The following is a 21,802-nucleotide window of genomic DNA, read 5'->3' on the forward strand; positions in this document are numbered from 1 at the left end:
TAAGCTTATCACCTCTTATATGCCCCTCAGTGAAGTCAGAAAATATATTCACTCATTCATTCAGCAAGTATGTACTGCATGCTTCCTCTGCGCCAGGCATCATATATGTCAAGGATGCAGATCTCTGATTTCATGATGCTTACAGTCTGGTGAGGGAGATAAGGATTAAATAAATTATTGTGTAAAAATATTTCATTGTAACTGTGATAGGTACAGCAGAAGAGACCACGTACAAGGTGCCCCCAAATGAGTTACTAATTGGGACCTGATTGACTTAGGAGGGTCAGTGAAGGGTACCCAAACAAGCTGTCATTGAAGGTGAAATCTGAAGGATGAAATAGGAGGGAAAGGAGCAAGAGCACTGTAGAGATGGAAGAGCCTGTGCGGGGGAGGTGGGGCTGGAGGGCCCAGGTATGTAAACGAACAGAAGGAAGGACAGAGTGCGAGGGGAGAGAGGCAGAGAGGATGGAGAGAGGTAGCAAGATCGAGATCAGCCAAGGCCTTATAGGTCATCTTCAATATTGTGGACTGAGCCCAGAGAAAACGGTATGCCACTAAGGATTTTAAGGACAACAGCATGGTTCGTTAGGTTTTTATTGAGAAGCATCATTTACTACTATGAGAATAATGAACTGAAGAAGGCAGGAGTGGAAGCAGGGAGACCAGTTCAAAGCTACTTGGTAGACTGGGCAAGAAATGATAACAGTGGGGTTAGGATGATTCAGTGGAAATGGAAACAATTTTTAAAAATTAAGATCTACCTAGGAGGTAGAACGTACAGTACATACAGGTAGAACTGGGAGAGAGGGAGGTACAAAGGATAACTTGATGGTTTTGGCCTTGAGTGACTAGAAAGATGACGGTGGCTTTTGTAGAAAGAGAGAATGCTAGAGGCAAAGGAGCTAATTGGAATTATTGGGGGACGGGGGTCCACGAGGTCAGTATTAGGCATGTTAAGTCTGAGATATCTGTGAGATATTCAAGTGGAGAGGTTCAGTAGCCAGCTGCATATACAAGGCACCACATCAGTAATAAAAATCATTCTATATTATAGCAGAGTCAAACACTATATACTTTTACTTTTCTTTTTTCTAGAAAAGGGGTATGTTCCAGAACTGTATTATTCAAAATGGAAGCCACTAGCCACAAGGGGGCTACTTAGATTCAAATTAATTGAAGTTAAATAAATTAAAAAACTAGTTTTTCAGTGATGCTAGGTGCATTTCAAGTACTCAGGGTGGCTCGTGACTACTTGTATTGGACAACACAATGGACATTTCCATTACTGCATAAAGCTTGACCGGAAAGCCCTGGCTAGAACGTCAGAGGGCTTCCTATTTACAACACTCAGCTCTGACTGGTCTTTCAGTGAGCGTTCAACTGTCACCAAGAAATAGAATCCTACTGTATTTTGTGTCCCAGACAAAGCTTTGAGGTTGAAGATGAAGAAGATATGGGAAAAGAAGTAATGATAATCCTTGTTATTCAGGTATCTTTCAATCCATCATAAAAAAGAAACAACAAAACAAAACAGATGAAGCATGAAAGGCATGGGGAGAGTGTATAAGAGGCATGCGGAGAGAGCCCATATTTTAAAAATACTATCAGATCAACTGGGGAGACTAAAGTCAGATGAAATTAAGTACCAAGGAGGCATTAAGTGCTTATTTGGATTTTGACAAAAGAATGGTAAATTTATAGCCAATATTTTACAATAACTATAAATGGAGTATAACCTTTAAAACTGTGAATCACTATGTTGTACGCCTGTAACATATAATATTGTACAATAATATTGTACCTTAATTTTAAAAATGAATGGGAAATGGATTCATGAAAGAGAGGGAAGGATGTAACCCAAGTGGGGAAACAATTTATTCAAAAGGCTGTGTACATCTGGAATGCCAGCCATGTTTTTCTGAAAGAAAACAGAATCTGTGCTGAACTGTATAAGAAGCAGAGTAATGAAGAAAAAGTCCTTAAGTGGACAAGTGGAAGAAGAACTAAAGAACCCAATTCGGAAGCATTAATTGTGTACTGACTTACTGAGGCTAACTCAAGACATGCAGCTAACCACTGGGGATATAAGTGATAATGGGGTCCTGACCTTGTGCTCAAGGAGATCCTAGTCTAAACAGCCATAGCCAACCACCAGGCTGTCAGGATGCAAGACAGGTGATAAAAAATAGGTTTTACAAAATGTGTTCTTGCTTAATAAGTATGTAAACTAAACACCACATTTGCAATATACAAGACGTATATCTCACCAAAGAAATGCATGTTCAGAAATTACTATACACCTGGGAGCTTGAATTGTGGATGGAAGCGCAAATGAGGTGAACACGTGAAGGTCCTGGAATGAGCTGTGATGGGGCAGAGCAGACATTCAAGTGCTTCATCCTGTGAGCATGTCTTTTCACTGTCTTCCTTCATTTTTAACCGAAATTAACAAGCCAGACACTACATTGCACAGCGTGGGTTACTCCTTTAATATTTTAGATTCTTTAGGTTTCTTAGTAATGTAAGCCATGGCTCAAAGTCTACGGAGCTCTGCATAAGATTAAGTTCAAGGTTAATGTCAGACCCTTCATGAGGGAACATGGAAATGTGTCATAGGGCTTCAGCCGGGGCTGAAAAGAATTTTCTGGCTTTCATGCCTGATGACTGGGTTTCCCACTTTGGGGAAGACTACTTAGATTTGACGGTGAAGTTTGTAACCTTTATGATACCACCCTTTATGGTTTTTCTTTGTGTTACAAAGCCATGACTTTCATTGAAATTCCACTTTCTACTGGAATTCACTGACATTTCTTTCCTGCTGATTGCTGGGTACTAGTACTGAATAAAATACTTATCTATAAACATACATAAATATATTTAACTTCCTTCAGGAGTGTTATTTTTGTTATGTGCTTTGTATCAGTTTTTATTGAAACAACTGTCCACTTGTACTATGGCTATCTTTATAGAAAAACACTCAGATGTATTATATTTTGGTGATGTTGGCTTTTTGAAATACATTTGCTTTAGTTGCAAATACGGGGGGAATTTACCCATGTTAATCATTTCCCAGTAAATTTCTTGTGTTTTACTGCCTGCCATGAACACTGATGCTAGCATATTTCTTTTTAGATACTTTTTTTCAGGGTTATCGGAATATTGCTGCATATTCAGAATTGATGATTTCCTATAAGATTCTAATACATACTGTGCCACACTTACATGATAAAACACTTGCTCATAGTTTAAAATCACTTAAAATATGTGTGTAAAGAAAAATGCTTAATTTTCCAAATCATTTGCCTATAGAGTGCAAATGTGTCTTAAATCCTTACCTGATTTTTATGCTACTAGAACTTATCAAAATAGCAACGATTAAAAATACCAGTACTACTCAGTATTGGCAAGGGCATTCTCAGGCACTGTTGGGTAGGAATGTAAATTGGCAAACTTTGTCTACAGGGCAGTTAAGAAACAGGTAAGCAAGTATGTATGGCAAAACTTAAAAGTGAGAAAACCTTTCACTTAGCAATGTTACACTGAACAATGCACCCTGGTTATGATAGTCATCTCAATGCAACTGGTAACTGCAGAAAAACTGGAAAAACATGTTAATAATAGGAGACTAATTAAATAAGTTATGACACATCCACATAATGGAATTTTATGAAGCCATTAAAAAGGGTTGTTAGAGGGCTTCCCTGGTGGCGTAGTGGTTGCGAGTCCGCCTGCCGATGCAGGGGACACGGGTTCGTGCCCTGGTCTGGGAAGATCCCACATGACACGGAGCGGCTAGGCCCATGAGCCATGGCCGCTGAGCCTGCGCATCTGGAGCCTGTGCTCCGCAACGGGAGAGGCCACAACAGTGAGAGGCCCGCGTACCGCAAAAAAAAAAAAAAAAAAAAAAAAAGGGTTGTTAGAAATGCATTTGATGACAAAGAAAGGCATCCTGATACAACTGTATCTCTAGTATAACAGCATGTTTTAAATGGTGTGTGTGTGTGTGTGTGTGTGTGTGTGTGTAGAGAGAGAAAAAATTTAGAAGAATGGGATTAACAGTGGTTTCTCTTGAGGAGACCTTTTTCTTTCCTTATACTTGTCTGAATTTTCTAATTCTCATATAATAAATATGTATTACTTTTATAGTTAAAACATTTATTTTAAAAAAATAGCTACAGAAGCCTCTTTTTCAGCTGTCCTACCTCTGGGCACACGAGTTTTGAACCAATCTAGCAGGAATGGCCCACAATGGGGTAAACGTGATGACCGCCTTCCCTCCCAAACCCAGTCCACCGAGCGTGGCTGTCCCCTACTGCACAAGCAAGGACCCAGCTCACCAAGCTGTCCTGGACACGCGGCGCCTGCACAAGCCTCTGGACTCCGTTCTCCACGGTGACTCCCAGCCAGTTGAGTGTTGCCCAGCACCAGAGGTAGTCATTCCCACCATGCCAGAAGCTCACAAACGCAAACGTCATTGCAGTGGAAAACAGTGTCCCTAGCAGGCCGTGCTGGGACCCGCCCGCTGGAATGTACACATACCTAGAGACAGAAGAGGCTTTTAGGAACCATGTGGAGGGCTGTCCCGGCAATACCGCTTGCTCCCGGGCTTGATTCTCCCATCACACATTGCTGTTCACTGTGTGCAGACCCTTCCTGACTTCCAGGAAGCCACAGAGCACTCCCTGAATTCTCCATCACACACGGAGGTGGCAATACATAAACCTCAGCTCTGAGGGGCTTTAGCTTAAATGAACACACAGGCTAAAGAGCTCTCATCACTCGAGCAAAATAGCACTTATAGGAGGCAGGGTGAGGAGTACTGAATTTAGAGTTTCTGAAAGGGACGCACCCCACCGTAGCTCACTCACAGAATGGCAGTTAAGTTTCTGGTTACATGAGGACACCAGACTTCAAGGCAGGTATGTATTTTACAGCTCAAACTATTAAGTTTCTGGTAAACCCAGTATTTAAGCACAATTGCTGAATTCAGGTCCCTAAATGGCAGGACAGCTCCTGCAGAAGAGGGGAGCCAAGGCCAGATCCTCGAGCTTTCCTGGGAAGCTGCCCAGAATCAGTACGAATTCGCACTGTGCTCACAGGGCAGCCGGCTTATCACCCGAAAGCTACAGCCATCCCTCGGGTATGTTCTCTACTGTTGAGACAGCTGTCTGACTACATACCCACAGAGCCGTGTTCTTCAATCAGTATGTTCCTGCCAGAGTTGGGCAAAACTCACATCTTGGCTTGTCAGGATCTGGACAACTAGGAGCACACCCTCCTTACAGCAGCCTTTTTTAAAAAGCCCATAGGCCTTTGTTTACTGCTGGTCAGTGCTTCTTTGTCCAACCTTCTTCCACGAAGGAGAAGGAAATCATCATTCCCTGAATACCCAGTGTGTCCCAGGCACGGCACTAGACACTTTCCATGGATCACTCAGCTTGATTCTTTGAAACACCATATGCTGTTCTAGCATGCCAACCCATGGACAAGTTGTCTTGTTTATATATTATTTTAATATTTTGTCAGAAATTTTATCTTTAAAATCATTTTCGAATAGAACAGTTTTATAGGCAAGCCAAAAAAAACAAAATAAAAACCATTCCCCAGTCAATAAATACTTCTAAAGACTATGTGACTATAAGTAGTTTTAAATGTCCTCCCTCACCTTCAAAGGTGCTCCAGGTTAGACGGTAGCTTATGTGATCAGCTTAGCTAGCCCCACTATCTGGGTGAGAAAAACGGGCTGGGAAGGGGAAGGGCCTAGATGCAAATCTGCGACTATGGCACCAGAGTTAATGTTTTCCATTACACCTCTGGGTTTATTTTGAAAGCCCTCCTATCTTACATCCCAATCTGAAACAAACCGGAAAGCGTGTGAGAGTGTAGGTATTTCAGAAACAAGCGAAGCAAAGAAAATACTTTCTCTTGTGCACAAACAAGACCATCTTGACAATCAAGTTAGCAGATACGCATCAAGCACTCACTACCGCTTAAGGAATCCTCCATCTGCTGTCAAGCATTTATTTAGGCCTCCAGGGCAGTCCTGGCATTATGAGCAACGCAGAGACACAAGACGTTGTTCCTGCCCAAAGGACAGGTAGAGCTGGTTGTGAAACAATAGCAAACAAGTCCCATCATTAAGCTGATATGGTACTTGTTTGCTATATGATACCGTAGAAAGTATACCAGGAGGGCTTAAGAGTGTGGAGGAGAACAGGGTCAGTGGAGGCGAGTGGGTTACGGGAGGCTTAATGGTAAAGGTCCCCACCCTGGAAAGGCCTAGAGGATGAACTTTGCCAGGCAAAGGGGAGAAGGGTGGGTGCTGCATCATGGACCAAGAAGGGGCGGGCAATGAGCCCGAAAAGCCTGACAGCCCCAGGAACAGGTGTTTTATTTGGCATTCTGCTGCCCCCTACAGGCTACTTGGTTATTGGTGTAGAATGCTCAGCAGAGGCAAAAAATGGACCACAAACCTCTGCAGCCTCCCACCTGCATGAAGGTAACGACTGACCCATCATGGGGCTCCATGGGGCTATACTCCACTTCACACAATCAGTTCTGTGTGTAAGAAGGTTGCACGTTAAAAAAAAAAAATGGGGTGGCCAAACCAAGTTCAAAAGGATAAGGAATAACTGCTGTTTACAGAAACTTTGCAGATAATCATTTTATAAAACAAGTTAATTCTGATCCTAATACTCTTCTCATCCAACACTGGTGTGTTTTATGTTGAGATTTTTGTTGTATCTCACTACGTTAAAGTGAGCTGCACTACATATATCAGAAAACCCCAGTAGAGAATAAAAACCTCGCTTAGTCCACATCAATGGTCCTTAATATTAGATTCAACTCCAAAAAGAACATGTTTTCAAGCTTGTGACAAGGAAGCATCTAGCCCCAAAATTACATGCACAGCTATTTCAGGCATCTCTCGGCATCATGGCTTTGCTACTTTGCCTTCAAAAGTGACAGCCGACAAAAATCTCTGAAAATGCCTTTTACTCCAGAAACTCATATATGGCAGGTCTCCAAGGACATGAGGTTGCTTGCTTGGTTTAAACCAGAAGAGGGTATGGTTTCTAGACTGGAAGACAAAAATCCCTTCTTCTCTCTTAATTTGAAGAAGGCAGTAGATACAGCAAGGAGAGCGAGCATGTTTCCTTTTACAAATTCTACCAGGCTTGTATCAGTTCCATGATTAATAAAAACAGAAGTGTGTGTCTCTTTTAGAAAAGCAGGAGTACGACCTCACTTGCTGAGATCCGCTGCACACTGAAATTGATTTCCCAGTGGAAGAAAGCGTTCAGTACCACCTTCTCAGCGAAGCAAAAATAAAAAGATTTTTTTTCCTGTCAGTGACTGTGTGAGCTTGAGTGTGCGCAAGGCCTGCCCCTGCCAGGATGGCTTCGTGGGGTCAGTGCTTGCAGAGAACGTTGCTTGAGGTAGTTACCACCCATCTGTGCCACCTTATTAATTTAAAACCATCTAACAGAATTAATGCAACATAGCAAACCCCCAACTCAGGAGGAACCTGTCTAAAATGTAGATGTTATTTATAATGTCTACCCTCTACTGAATATCCATGTACCAGGTACTTTATATAAACTGTTTCTAATCACTTACACAACTTTGCAAGGACCAGCCCTATTTTACATGGGAGAGGTGGAATCCGAACCTGGAATGTTCTACTTTCAGAACCCCTAGGCCTGTGTTCTATGAAGCCATTTACCGTAATGGGAGCATCTCTTGGTGAGATGTTCCTCTGATTCAACCAAATCTTCAAAGCGGTCTCCACAGAAACATCCAACCAGTATTTTATTAACTGAAGAAAGATGCTCGTTATTTACAAAGGAGTTTAGGCCAAGGAGCTCTGTGCCAGAAAGCCAGAGTTACAAGTTCCATTTTTAAACAGACTAAATAAATTCCTTCCGTCCCTCCTACCGTCTTGTCCAGGCAGGCATCCTGCAGATGTCTATGTTCGAAGTTACGTGTAAGAGGTTGATGGTTGGGGCTTGTTGCTGAGTAGTAGGCATACGTGAAGGGAGAAGAAAGTATCTACTTCCCTCACACCCCTCTGGAAAACAACTCAAGAATGTTTGACAGTCGGGACAGGGGTGGTGAGAATCCACGTGGTAACAATAAATGCTGGAGCGGGTGTGGAGAAAAGGGAACCCTCTTGCACTGTTGGTGGGAATGTAAATTGATACAGCCACTATGGAGAACAGTATGGAGGTTCCTTAAAAAACTAAAAATAGAACTACCACATGACCCAGCAATCCCACTACTGGGCATATACCCTGAGAAAACCATAATTCAAAGAGGGACATGTATCACAATGTTCACTGCAGCACTATTTACAATAGCCAGGACATGGAAGCAACCTAAATGTCCATTGACAGATGAATGGATAAAGAAGATGTGGCACATATATACAATGGAATATAAATATAATATAATACAGTATATAATATATACTATATTATATATAATATATAATTATACTATGTTATATATAAAAATATAATAAAATATAATGTAAGTCTCAGTCATAAAAAGAAACAAAATTCAGTTATTTGTAGTGAGGTGGATGGACCTAGACACTGTCATACAGAGTGAAGTAAGTCAGAAGGAGAAAAACAAATGCCGTATGCTAACACATATACATGGAATCTAAAAAGAAAAAAAAATGGTTCTGAAGAACCTAGGGGCAGGACAGGAATAAAGATGCAGAGATGGAGAATGGACTTGAGGACATGGGGAGGGGGAAGGGTAAGCTGGGACAAAGTGAGAGAGTAGCATTGATATATACACACTACCAAATGTAAAATAGATGGCTAGTGGGAAGCAGCCGCATAACACAGGGAGATCAGCTCGGTGCTTTTTGACCACCTAGAGGGGTGGGATAGGGAGCCTGGGAGGAAGATGCAAGAAGGAGGAGATATGGGGATATATGTATACATATAGCTGATTCACTTTGTTACACAGCAGAAACTAACACAGCATTGTAAAGCAACGATACTCTAATAAAGATGTAAAACAAATTTTAAAAATTTTTAAAAAGACATTACTCTTAACATCACAATGCTCTCTTTTTTTCCAGGACCTACTCAATAGCTTCCTGGCTTGCCATGTTATTTTCAAACCCTTTGCCACGAACCCCAGACCCTAGCGAGGTAAGAGGATGAGGCACCTAAGATACTGAAAGACTTGGTTTTTACTGTCCCATGGATTGAGCTGAAGTTGCTGACTTCCCATCTTCAATTACCTATTACTTGGCTGAGCTGGGGCAGGCAGTGGCTGACATCCTATTCCAGCTCTGCCTTATCTTTCTACCCTACTTCCCACTAGTTCTCTTGAAAAATCCTGAAATCCTGAACAAATGGGGCTTTCACACTTCTGTGCTTTTGGTCATACCATTTTCACATCCTCCATCCTCTCTGGTTTCCCAACTCCTCCAGGAAGTCTCTTTTAAAATATCCCCACTCTCTATTTAACCCAGAGAAGCTACTGTTTGTACCACTGAATTGAACAGTTATTCATCAAAAGATGTCTTTTCTATTATGATGGTCATTTCAGCTAAACTGTAAAATTATTTTAGGCAGTTCTACATATGTGTGTGTGTGTGTGTGTGTGTGTGTGTATGCATGCGTTATTATACAGTTACTAGTCAACAGTATTTAAATACCTAACAATATAATTTTCATTTACTTTTCATAATCTCCAATAGCTTTTACATTTGTGATAAACTGTCACACTGTCACAGACCCATTATGAAAGATTAGGAAACAAGGAAGGATTACACGGACCTGCTCTCATTATTGGGGACACTTCGGAAGACACTCATTCCCAAAGAACATAGAGACCTGACGGCTCTGAAGTCTCCCCACACTTTGTAACCCTACTTCCCCTATTAAAGTAAAAATCATGCAGCCCCAAAGCTCCAGACATATCCCAACCTCGAGAGATTTCAAAAATGACAAGTACTAGTCTTTTAAACACTAGAGTCTTAGTGGCTGGGAAGGGAGGACTTCTGGCTGTGTCCCACTGGTGGTAAGGTGACCCCACCTTGGCTTCACCTGGGCTCTGAGATGAGTTCCTGCTTAGAGTTCTCTGCAGAGGTGGCCGTGCTCTCCTAAACCCAGCTCTCACGGGCAGTGGCTCCCGCAACCCGACCCTGGCTCTGGCTTTGGCCTTGGCCCACATCTGAGTTCTCTTTCTCACAGCCCAGTGATGACCCACCAGTCAAATCCCCATCCTCTAGGTAGTGGACAAAGGTCTGGTGTTTAGCTCTCACACAGGAACTAAACTATATATTTACTTATTAAAAGTTTTCAAAGGAAGATGCACGCAGAAAGTATAATTTACTTTTAATATCTTTCTGCCCAGTACAGATCATAATGGGATTTTAATAAGTAAAAACCAGCAGTTGGTTAATGGGCATCTGCAGACCTTATCATCTCTGGAGGCTAAGAGAGGTCCACTTTCAAAGCAGAGGGCACGTCTGAGCTGGGCTAAGACTGAAAGATGCTGGCTAAAGGTTTTGTATGCAACTCTGAAAAATTGCCTATTAAAAATGTTATGTCCTATTTGGCAACAAAATACTGTGGAATTTATAAAACAGAGACTAAAATCCAGCTATATTTAGTCTACACTTAAACTTCTAGGTTCATGTAATTAGATGCCAACATTTTTTTAAAAATTAATCTTTTCATTCCACGAAGCCAGTAGCTCAGTGGGCTGAAGTACCATGCTGATGAACCTAAGCCTGTAACTTCCATCCTAGAGAAAGATTCAACTCTACCCTCATAAACCAAAAGCCAAACTCTAGCTCCCCAAAAGCTCTATCTTCCTTCCTGCGGAAGAGGCTAAAAGAGCATGAATGGCTCAGCCCAGCTGCCCTTACCACTAGAACATGCCCAAGCAGCAACAGCAGCAAGGCATGGGACAAGAAGGAGGGCAGCACCTGGATGCTGGAGATGTGGCCTTGGTCCTGTTCTGCCACTTACCAATCTCTGTAACCTTGACCCTGACAATCAAGGCTGCTCAGCTTAAGTCTGTACATTGAGCACATACTGGGAATGTTAAAATCTGCTTTGGTGTGAGTTGTTGTAAAGATCAGATGATACAATACATGTTTAAGGAGTTTGGAGATTTGAACACTCCATGTAAACAGAAGGGTGCATACTTAATAACAATGGGCCAGCGGCAGCATGCTTGCACTCAGGAAAAAACAAGGTGCCGTTATCATAATGATTAGCATCCCTGTATTTTTCACAAGCATTTCAAGGCACCAAGACCTCCGGCCTGCTTGCTCAGGGATGTTCTTCACTTAAAACCATTAGCCTTAAATATGCCACCATTGGCACCAGGTCGTTTAGTGCTAAGGGGTCAAAGCTAGAGCGGAGGAAAATTTTTTTCTCCTACTCTTCTAGGTTCTTTGGCTGGGCTAACAACATAAGAGACATAGGCAGATTAATAGGAGAAAGACAAATTTAATTACATATGCAGGGGAGTTCACAAAGACAGTGAGACTCAAGGGCAGGTGAAGCAGCTGAGGCTCATATGCTGTCCTGAGCTACGGAATGGGATAGGGATCTGGGGCTTCAAAGTGTAGGAAGGGAATTCACAGGGTGATTAAGAAGAGCAGATGTTTGGCCATTAGAAGTTTGCCCTGCCCTGCAGATACGTCTTTCAGATAAATATGTTATCTCTGGGGATAGCTCTTTTTCTGGTACAGGCCCCCTGTCTAAATTCTTTGAGATAGTTAAGTTAGAGGGAAAAGTTTTTCCTGAGTCTGCAGGATCTTGACTGCCTGCAGCTCAAAATCATCCACATGCCAAAGTGGCATCTTTGGGGGGTTGCACATTCTGCCCCCCTTCAAAGTTATGGGTTCAACACTCACATGGACTTGTTGATGATGCCTAACCCAGACACCTGATACAGGCTACAGAAGATCCTGTAGGGGCCATGTGGGCGGATCAGGGCAAAGCAGCCTCTACCACAACTTGGTCTGATACCAACATCTCACCTTCAAATCGCCGTAGCCCTTCCGCTCAGGTCCCCTCTTATCTACAGAGTACAAGTCACCTCACCAAGTCCTTTCCTTATAATGGGGGACTGCTGGGCGGGCAGGACCAGAAAGTGCTTATACTGGTTTAGTCACTCAACTCGTTTAAAGCAGCCTACTAATGTTCCAGAGGTTAGAGTCTTGGTGATGCCTAAGTCTTTGCAGTATTACAAACTTCATGCTTACAGACTGAAAAAACAAACAAGTCTTTAAGATGTCCTTCTTCAAAAATGAGCCTCTAGTCACAAATGAGAGATGGGAAGGCCCAGGGGGGGAGTGAGCAAAGAAAGGGGTGTGTGCTTTTTCCCTCCATGGGGCTGCTAACGCTCTTTTGCTTAAGAGCACACTGAAGCCTCAGCAATCCCCAGGGTTCCCGGGCCCACATCTGTTCTGGGTTATACATAAACACCATATAAAACAGATTCTTTGGAGGTCTGAGCAAAGGAGAGTGAGCGGGAGTTTGCACTCTCCAGTGCTAAGGACTTGAGTCTCATCGCTAATAAAAAGGTCTTCAAAGCCTCAGTTTAATAACCACCAAGACTTCCTGGCTGCCTGCCTGTCTTCCCACCTTCCTCCTGAGAGGATGCTGAAAGCATCTATAAGCTGCCCTAGGCCGGACCAAGAGGCGGAGGGTACAAAAAGCCGGCTGTTGTGCAGGCAAACCCGCATGTTTGTAGGATGGAGGTGTGTGTGATTCCGTGTCTCAGAGTCAGAAGGAAAGGGTTGAGGGGAGAGACCCCATTGTCCCCTTCTCCTAACACACTTCTCAGCCTTTGCTCCATCAGCAGATCCCAAACCCAGGGTCCAAATTACCACCGTCCGGGGCATATGCCTCCTCTTATCAGCGGCTGTACTGTGTCTCCTTTGTGCTCCCTTTTCAGCTCTGCCTCTCACCCACATCCTATTCAGTGCCACTCCTGCTCGTCCTAATCTTCTCACTCATTTATCACAACTGTTAGGAAAATGTTCACTATAAAACCATGTACAACTCAAAAATGACTGTGCTGGTACAATGCCTTGGGTGGGTGGGGGGGCCTCCAGAAGAACGTGCTCTGCAGACAAGCGCGCGAAAGAAATGCCTGACTGAATGCTGAAGCGTTTCATTCTCCACCTGGGTTGGTGGTGTGATGATTTTGAGACAGCTGTGCTGGACAGGTCCCCACAGAGGCAGGCCCACAGCCTTGACAGGTGTATACTCTACATTCCTATGGTGACACAGTATCTCAAGTGATAAAGCCCAGTAGGTTGGTCACTCGGGCAAAAACAAAAATGAACCGCTGAGGCAAAGAAGAGGCAAATCCTTTGTCCTCGGGAAGCATCCAGTCTTAGAATGGCGGTCCCTAGCCTCAGGGGTCCTGCTTACAGTGCATAGCCATCACATTACGTCCTAAACTAAAACCCATCAGCCTGGCTTTTTAAAAATCATTCTCCCGCTGGCTCCCTCCTATGCCATGAACTCCATCTTACGAGTTTCCAAAACAGATTCTCCACTCCAATTAATGAACTTCATTCTTGCACAAGTGTGGGCCCTACCATCATGCCAGCCCACCCCCCAATCATGTAAGACCTCTGTCTGTCCTTTCCACCATCTGATCTTTCAAAATGGGTTCGGCATTCACTTCAGGGACTATTTCCCCCAGCTGATCCCACTGAATGCGGGTGGCCCGATGATTCTTCATCTCTGCAGAATTCACGTGTTCGTCTCGGGCTAAGTTATTTCTTCAGACTTGTTGATGTGCTGTTCCTTAGCAATTCTGAGCTACTTCATCAGGTCTGAGGGTACGTGGGACTCCCCACCTCACAGTCAAGACATGGATCAGAGAACTATAACATTTCTCTTTTTATTTCTCCCAGAATCTAACTTAAACTCTGAACTCGGGGGTGCTCAATGAACCCTGATCGACTGCCTTCTTTTCCTCATCCTCCTTTCTCTGACTCATTCATTCATTCCCTTCCTCTTTTCCTTGTCACTCTATATACACAAAAGAGAATTCTCCATCTGGAAAGCGTGGCCTCCTGAGTAAATGTCCTTGTTCACGTCTGCCTCCACCACTTTCTTCTCTAAAGAGCTATGGGGTTTGGAGGGTGATATTTACAAAGTCAGACTAAATCACAGATGCCAGCTGAAGGTGCCCCTAAGTGAGGGGACAGCTGACAGGGACCGAGAGGTGGGACAATTAGCAACTCCAACTTCCCCAGGAAGCTGCCAGAAGTACCCAAAAGGGAGATTTAACCAAAAAGCAAAACTTCAGCGTTAAATGGTTTTAATATTAGAGCACCCAAACTGGGAGGTTTAAGATTTGTGATATTAACTTTAAAAGTCACAAATAAAATCCTGGACATGCTCCTCAGGACCAGATGCGTGCGGGGGCGGGTGTTCACGAGGCCAGCGGGAGTGTGGCTTTGCCCTTCGCTGGATCGCTTGGCTTCACTTTGCTAACAAAATCTCTTCCTCTGCCGTGAACATCACTTCCAAGTCCGATGCGCACTTTGGCCACAAGAAAAGTAGTGAGGGGTCAGGACCACTGTTGGACATGAATGAATGCACACATACACATACACATACACACACACACACACACACACACAGTGCCTCAGAGCACAGAGGAGAGTGGAGTGTGGATGGGGAAGCCAGGGTCACAGATTTCAGTGATGGTCTCTTTTCCAGGCCTTGGTTTACAACTGGTAAAAGTTTCAGGGCTACAGGACAACTAGGGGTGAGGTCTATATAGTTTGGAACATTTGGGACATAAGCACGAATGGTCTTGAAGAGTTATGATCAATTACAACAGTGTGCTGCTTTGCTACTGGTCTCTGCTAAAACAGAAAGATCTGTCTTCTCTAATGGATTTTCAGGACACGGAGCTCCTAAAACCATAGCTTATGCTCCTGAGTTCCCCATTCCCCCCACTTCTCTGCTGCCATGAAGCTAACGTATGAACTAACACAAAATGCACAAGGAGAGGGTTATCTGAAGGAAGCCTGAAGTGCATCTTGACTCAAGGTGACAAATCCTTTCCTAAGAGCAAATTTCCACCCCCACCCCCACCCCACTCCCAGTTTATCTGCTTCATCACTTCAGACATACATATTCTGGACTTCCTTAAAAAGTAACAGTCATTGGTAATAAAAATGTTCAGCTGAGTGGGCCACAGATGGGTTTCAACGCCCAGAAAGGGAGAAAAATGGGAGAAAATGCCAGCAGGTATACAGGTACCTCTTTCAAAACACTGCCATTGAAGACTGTTTTCAGGAGGAAGAAAAATAAAGGTCCCAGGCAACGAAGTGCTGTTTAAAAAATAATCAAAGACACAGACCTACTAGAGAATGGACTTGAGGACACGGGGAGGGGGAAGGGTAAGCTGGGACGAAGTGAGAGAGTGGCATGGACATATATACACCGCCAAATGTAAAATAGATAGCTAGTGGGAAGCAGCCGCATAGCACAGGGAGATCAGCTCGGTGCTTTGTGACCACCTAGAGGGGTGGGATAGGGAGGGTGGGAGGGAGGGAGATGCAAGAAGAAAGAGATATGGGAACATATGCATATGTATAACTGATTCACTTTGTTATAAAGCAGAAGCTAACACACCATTGTAAATCAATTATACTCCAATAAAGATGTTAAAAAAAAAAAAGAAAGAAATTATCCTAAAAAAAAAATCAAAGAGAAATGGTTGCTGGTGGTAATACAGAGGCTGCTGCTCCCTCTCTGGACTGAACTCAGTACTCTGACAAATCAGCTCTAACAGAACTGTTCCGAGTGCCTCTCATTTATCATAATTATGATCCACAGTCCCTACCAGACATGATACCTTTTAAGGCTGGGCACTGGAAGAGAAAACTGATAATGCTTGGGTCTGGGCATGAATGACGATAAATCTGCAGCAGCGTCCAACAAAACCACGCCAGCGCAACACTTAATGGAAACAAAGCAAGAGCATCATCCCATGCCTGGGAAACAATGCCCCATAAGCATTTTCCCCTTAATGCAGCGAGAGCCACCCAGATGACGCTGCTTATTCAGAAGGTGCTACGGTATAATTGAATGAACTCTTGAGTGCCCATTTAGAGATTAATATTTTAAGAGCTAGCATTTTACAGAGACAGTCTAAGGATGACATTCAATGTGTGCCACAAAAGGGAGTCTCCTGTAGATTAAGAATGCCACCGTTTATACAATAAAACCATACGAAATCCAAAGATGTCGGTCATGGAACTGGATATTAACATGGTCGTCCATGTTGGGAAACAGTCCCTTCCCAAGGGTTGGAGAAAGACGTAGACCGTCAGAATGGGATTTTGCTCGCCAGGCTCCCTCTCAAGTGGGGTCGAGGTGAAGAAAGAAGCTTTGTGGGCTGCAGAGTACTATGCTTGACTTTTACCTTATCCCTGACAAAGGTGGGCGGAGAGGATGACGGGAAATCAGGTTCTCTCAAGCAACCTGTGGCTAATACAGCTGCGGAGAAAAGCCAGATCTTGAGTCTGAGCCTGCAGAGAGGCAGCTGGGGTCCCAATGAAAGAAGCGCTGTTGCCAGCTCTCCCCTCCCACACCACCATCTTGCCTCCCGGTAAAAGAGCAGACAAAGGGCTTCCCTGGTGGCGCAGTGGTTGAGAGTCCGCCTGCCGATGCAGGGGACACGGGTTCGTGCCGCGGTCTGGGAAGATCCCACGTGCCGCGGAGCGGCTGGGCCCGTGAGCCATGGCCGCTGAGCCTGCGCGTCCGGAGCCTGTGCTCCGCAACGGGAACAGTGAGAGGCCCGCGTATCGCAAAAAAAAAAAAAAAAAAAAAAAAAAAAGAGTAGACAAAGAGCAGCTCCCAAGCAGAGTCATTCCGTGGAAGCCAAAGGGGGCAAGGATGTCCCCTTGGAGCTCCTGCCTGCCTGTGGAGTCTCACTGGCTCAGGCTATAGCCACTAACACAAATCTAAGGCCCGGTAACCAGTCCAGCAGGTCTGGGCCTCCAGCATCATCAGCTTCCCTAAGGAAGGAGGAAAGGACGTGGAGGACATGCAGTCTATTTGGGTCATGTGCCCAAAGACAAGGTGCAGGGCAGGAGGTAGCGGACTCTCGGTTTACTGTTGGCGCCTTAGGCGGCACAGATGAGGAAGTCTGTTTTGAGAACTCAATGAACAGATCCTTTTCAATTCCATGGCCAAGTCTAGGAGACAGGGAGCCCCCTTCTAGAATGAGTCTCTGGAACCTCCCGAGAGAGAGGGTGCCTGCCCATGCTGCAAAGCACAGCACACACGGGCTGTATGGCCGTGGGCTTTAAACAGCAGCTCCTCGTAGGGAGTCAGGAGCCGAGAACCATCCAGGGGGATGCTGGAGTGGACCAGATGGAGGGGACAAGCAGTCTGCTCTTCAGAGTTCAACTCTGGGGCCAACATCCCCACCCATCTGGCTGTCATCACGTCTGCGACAATTTCCTGCTGTGTCACGGTCATGACTAGACCCCTGAGGCCTCAGGCTGGACTTGAGGGCATTGCCTTAAGTGACCTCTTCCGGGAGTTTCAGGACTGCAATTCTCAGTCACTTCAGTCCTCAGTGTTCTAGCTCCTCGGCGAGAAGTTTGCTGGCAGAATGGAAATCTCTCCACCGCACTGGATGTCAAGGGTGACTCCCCAGTCACACTGGCAACAGCTCACTCCACAGACAGCCTTGGGGCGGGTCTGGGGCTTATGCTCTGCCTCGGCAGCACCGGCCCCTGCACGTGTGGCTGTCTCTGATGCAGCTGCGGAATCCAGCACCCCCCATCCTCTCAAGGAACCCCTCGTTCTCCGGGGCTGCCCCATGCAGTGACAGGTGCCCAACACCAATCTCGAAGGGAGCTCGCATCAGGGTCTCTGCTGAGCCCCTCAGGGCTGCACAGCTCTTTGGAGGACCCGAGTCCAAAGTCCCTCGGGAGTAAGACACCCCACGGCATCACACTCTGAGCAGGGCACAGGACTCTGCCAAGGAAATGCCACCCTTTAAGGGTACAAAGCATATGAAACTCTAACGGAGACTCTGAGTTGCACCTGTATAACCTGGTATCACGTAACTGTACAGCGACTGTCCACTAGACTCAAACCAAGGGACTCCTTGCTCCCAAATCATGCATGTGTGTATTTGCTTTTGTGAAAGGAATGTGCCTATAGAAAAAATATGCCCACTAGCTACTACAGTCTAGGCACTGTGAGAGACACTGAGATAATAAAAAAATGAATAGAAACGTCCTGCTGCCTGGAGTGGATGGTCTAGCGGTAGAATTTGACATCTAGAGGTACAGTTAAAAACTGCACATCAAGGCAGAAGGAAATACATGCAGCCTAGAGATGTAAACAGCACGCACGTGCTGGGGGTGTGCAGGGGAGGGGGGAGGGGGAGGGTCTGTAGAATGGTCCCCAGGGGAGGGTTTATAGAGAAGGCCACACCTGAGATAGAGAAGGAAGGGACTACAGAGAGAAGGGGGGCTCTATTTTGCCTTTACTGACTAGTTGACATCAATTTCAAGTTAACACTAATAAGGCTGGCAAACTCTCCCCAAAGCCAATGTCAGAGGAAAAAGTTTATCATTCCCTTCTTAAATCTCTCAAGGAAAAAAAAAATCTTAAAAGTTGACAAATCTGGGCTTCCCTGGTGGCGCAGTGGTTGAGAGTCCGCCTGCCGATGCAGGGGACACGGGTTCGTGCCCCGGTCCGGGAAGATCCCACATGCCGCGGAGCGGCTGGGCCCGTGAGCCATGGCCACTGAGCCTGCGCGTCCGGAGCCTGTGCTCCGCAACGGGAGAGGCCAAAACAGTGAGAGGCCCGCGTACCGCAAAAAAAAAAAAAAGTTGACAAATCTTTAGAAAATGTAATCTTACATTTCCCTTTGGAAAATCTGAATGGCAGGCTACAGAGAGATATTTGGGCACATGACACACGAAATAAAATGAGGCTTTCTTAACGAGTTACCTGGGAACCAAGGGCACCTAGATGTCACACGTGGATGTTAATGAGGCTGCCTGGGGGGTGAGCCTGGCTTGGCAGGCAGCACCTCGCGTACATGCCAGGATCTGTCTCTACCTCCATAACCCTGAACTGCTGTGACCCAGGCAGGACCAGAGTGTCAATCTAGGAGATACACTATTTATAATCCACGTCCAGTTCACCTCATAGGATTGTACATGATCATCAGATAAGGCAAAAGGGATGAAAAGAACTGAAAATTAATGTAAAACAAATGATTATTATACTAACAGTATATAGATAATAGTATATTAGGATTACCATTAGCCATAATAATCAAGGAAGGAATCTCCAATAAATTAAATATTTTTCTTAATAAGGAAGAGAGAGAGAAAACACTGACTGCTCACCGTAAGGCGGGCACTGTGCTGAACATTTTACATGTTATTCAATGTCCTAAACTACCCAGGGAATCTGCCCACTCCCCCCATTTACAGATGAGGAAAATAAAGCTCAGAGAAGGTTATTTACAGCCCCAGTCAAAGAACTGGCAGACTAGATCTATGTTGCATCAGAGTACAGGACCCAGACCAACTGGTAAGAATCACAGGGAAGCATGTTCTCTTCACTCTGAGCTGTCTGAAAGGAGAAAAGGAACACAGCTAATCGTGGAGTGGGGAAGGAGAGTCAGGTCTGCTTCCAAAAACGCATGCTCTTTTCACTAGATCAAGTGGTTTCCCCACGATAACTATAGACTTGAGGCATAAATAACCTGTATGCCTAACATTAAAAAGATAGTTAAGAAATATTAGATTAAATACTATCTATCTTTTGAGCCCCAAATAGGTGTCAATCACCATATTCAGTGCTTTCTACAGCATCTCATTTGATTTAGATGGTACTTTAGCATCTTTTGGTCATTTCTGGGAACCTAAATTATCTTTGTAGCAGCAAAGCATGACAGTTCTAGATAAGTGTCCAGATCACTATGGGATGACAAAAATCCAGTGAACTTCCACTCAAATAAATCTGGTAGAAATGTATTATAACACCTCAAAGTCTAGAGGTCAAGAACAATCCCCTCTTGTTGGCACAAAGGACCCTGGAGACAGTAAGGATCTGAGAGCTCATCTTGTGTACGGCTCCCCCTGTACTATACCCACAACCAGAAACCATCCAGCCTCCACCTCAACACTCTCAGTGACCAAGAACTCTCGGCTTTTTGAAACAGTCTTTTCTACCCTTTTAGGACAACTTAGATTGGAGAGAGCGTGCTTCTCTGTACTTTTCAGTGTTGACCCTGGTTCTCCTCTCTGAAGCAACATTTTGAACATGGGTACCGGGTCTTCAACTGGCAGCCTGTCAAACATCTGATGAAGGTTCTCATGTCTCTCCAAAGGTTTGATTTTGGACACAACGTAGCCTCAGTTTCTTTACCCATTCTTTTACACCCAGTTCCAAATCTCCTGCTATAATTTCCCTTTTTCTAGATACTTCCTCATTTGTTTGTGTTCCCCTGGAATTGTAATACCTGAAATAGATTGCACATTTATGGAATGACATGAATAGTGAAGAAGAGACTCGGAATACCGTATTCTTTTTCTAACCATATATTCATACCATCAACAAACATTTTCTATGCATTTACTATATTCCAAGTACAACAATTAGCAGTGGAGACATTCAGGAACGTGCCATGGAAGACTGCCCTCAGAGAGCTTACTAACCTATTATAATGATGAAGCCCGTTGTGACATTTATTTCAAGGCAGCCTTATCTCATACCAAAGTCTGCACCTACTATGTTCCTGAGAAAGTCAAGACCATCGCATAAGAGTGCCCTCACTTCTTTCCTAACCACATACATTTTTATCTCTTTCGGTACCTATCCACTCATTCATTTATGTGCCCACAGTGGAAGAGATGTCCTTTCCATGACTAAGGCTACCTCTGCTCTTTCGTTCTATCCGCTTCTGACTCCTGAGGGACCATGCTCCATCAATTACCCTGTATCCTTATCCAGCTTAACTGAACTGGTTCCCTCCTTAGCACAAAGACATATTTTCCAGTCCTTCCTATTTTATAAACACCCTTCTTTTACCCCGCAACTTCTACTTCTTCAACTTTGATCCTAACTACTTTTCTTCACAGTCAAGTATTTCAAGATCCTTGAAGGAGCAGTCTACACCCAGTCTCTAAGCTCCCCCACTCCCAGTCGATCCCTAACCTGTTGCAATCTGACTTCTGTCCGTCCCCACTACATTCAAACAACATTTGTCAAGATCATTAATGGCCTCCAGATCGCCAAAGCCAATGAATATATTTGTATCTTCCTCTTACTTGCTGCTATATTTGGCATTGCCTGTGTCTTGCATTTTCCTCTTTTGATAAATTTCTGCTTTATGTCTTACTGTTACAGCACTACTTATGTTCATTATAGAAAATTTAGAAACAGATATATAAAAAATCCAGAAATAACCATCAATGACCTTTTTGTCTACATTCTCTCTGACATCTTCCTATAAATACACATTATGTACCACTTTAGGAAACTGCTCTGTTCACCTAATCTATCTCGAGCATCCTTCCGTGTCTCCACCTTCCTTATTCACGTTCTTTCCTCCCTTGGCTCCAGTGAAACCACTGTTTTTGTTTTCCTTTTACCTCCAGAGCCATCGCTTCTCAGTCTCCATCGCAGGCTTCTCACTCTCTGCCTCGTTCTAAAAGTGTCAGCAGCTTCTCAGGGCTCTCTCCCTAGACCTCTATGCGCTCACACTGGGGGGCTGCACTGGCACACTGACAAAGCTG

At 44.4% G+C, this 21,802-nt stretch overlaps 1 protein-coding gene across 1 annotated transcript in view; it reads right to left on the reverse strand.

Annotated features, from left to right (window-relative positions):
• The window catches only part of HHAT (hedgehog acyltransferase), a 363,481-nt gene that overhangs the window by 88,867 nt on the left and 252,812 nt on the right, over positions 1-21,802 (reverse strand). Inside the window, exon 10 of the mRNA XM_060010033.1 lies at positions 4,338-4,539. Within this exon, the coding sequence (XP_059866016.1) occupies positions 4,338-4,539 (202 nt within the window). The remainder of the gene's footprint in view (positions 1-4,337; positions 4,540-21,802) is intronic.

The sequence above is a fragment of the Delphinus delphis genome, chromosome 1, assembly GCF_949987515.2.
Source record: "Delphinus delphis chromosome 1, mDelDel1.2, whole genome shotgun sequence".
Taxonomy (NCBI): Eukaryota; Metazoa; Chordata; class Mammalia; order Artiodactyla; family Delphinidae; genus Delphinus; species Delphinus delphis.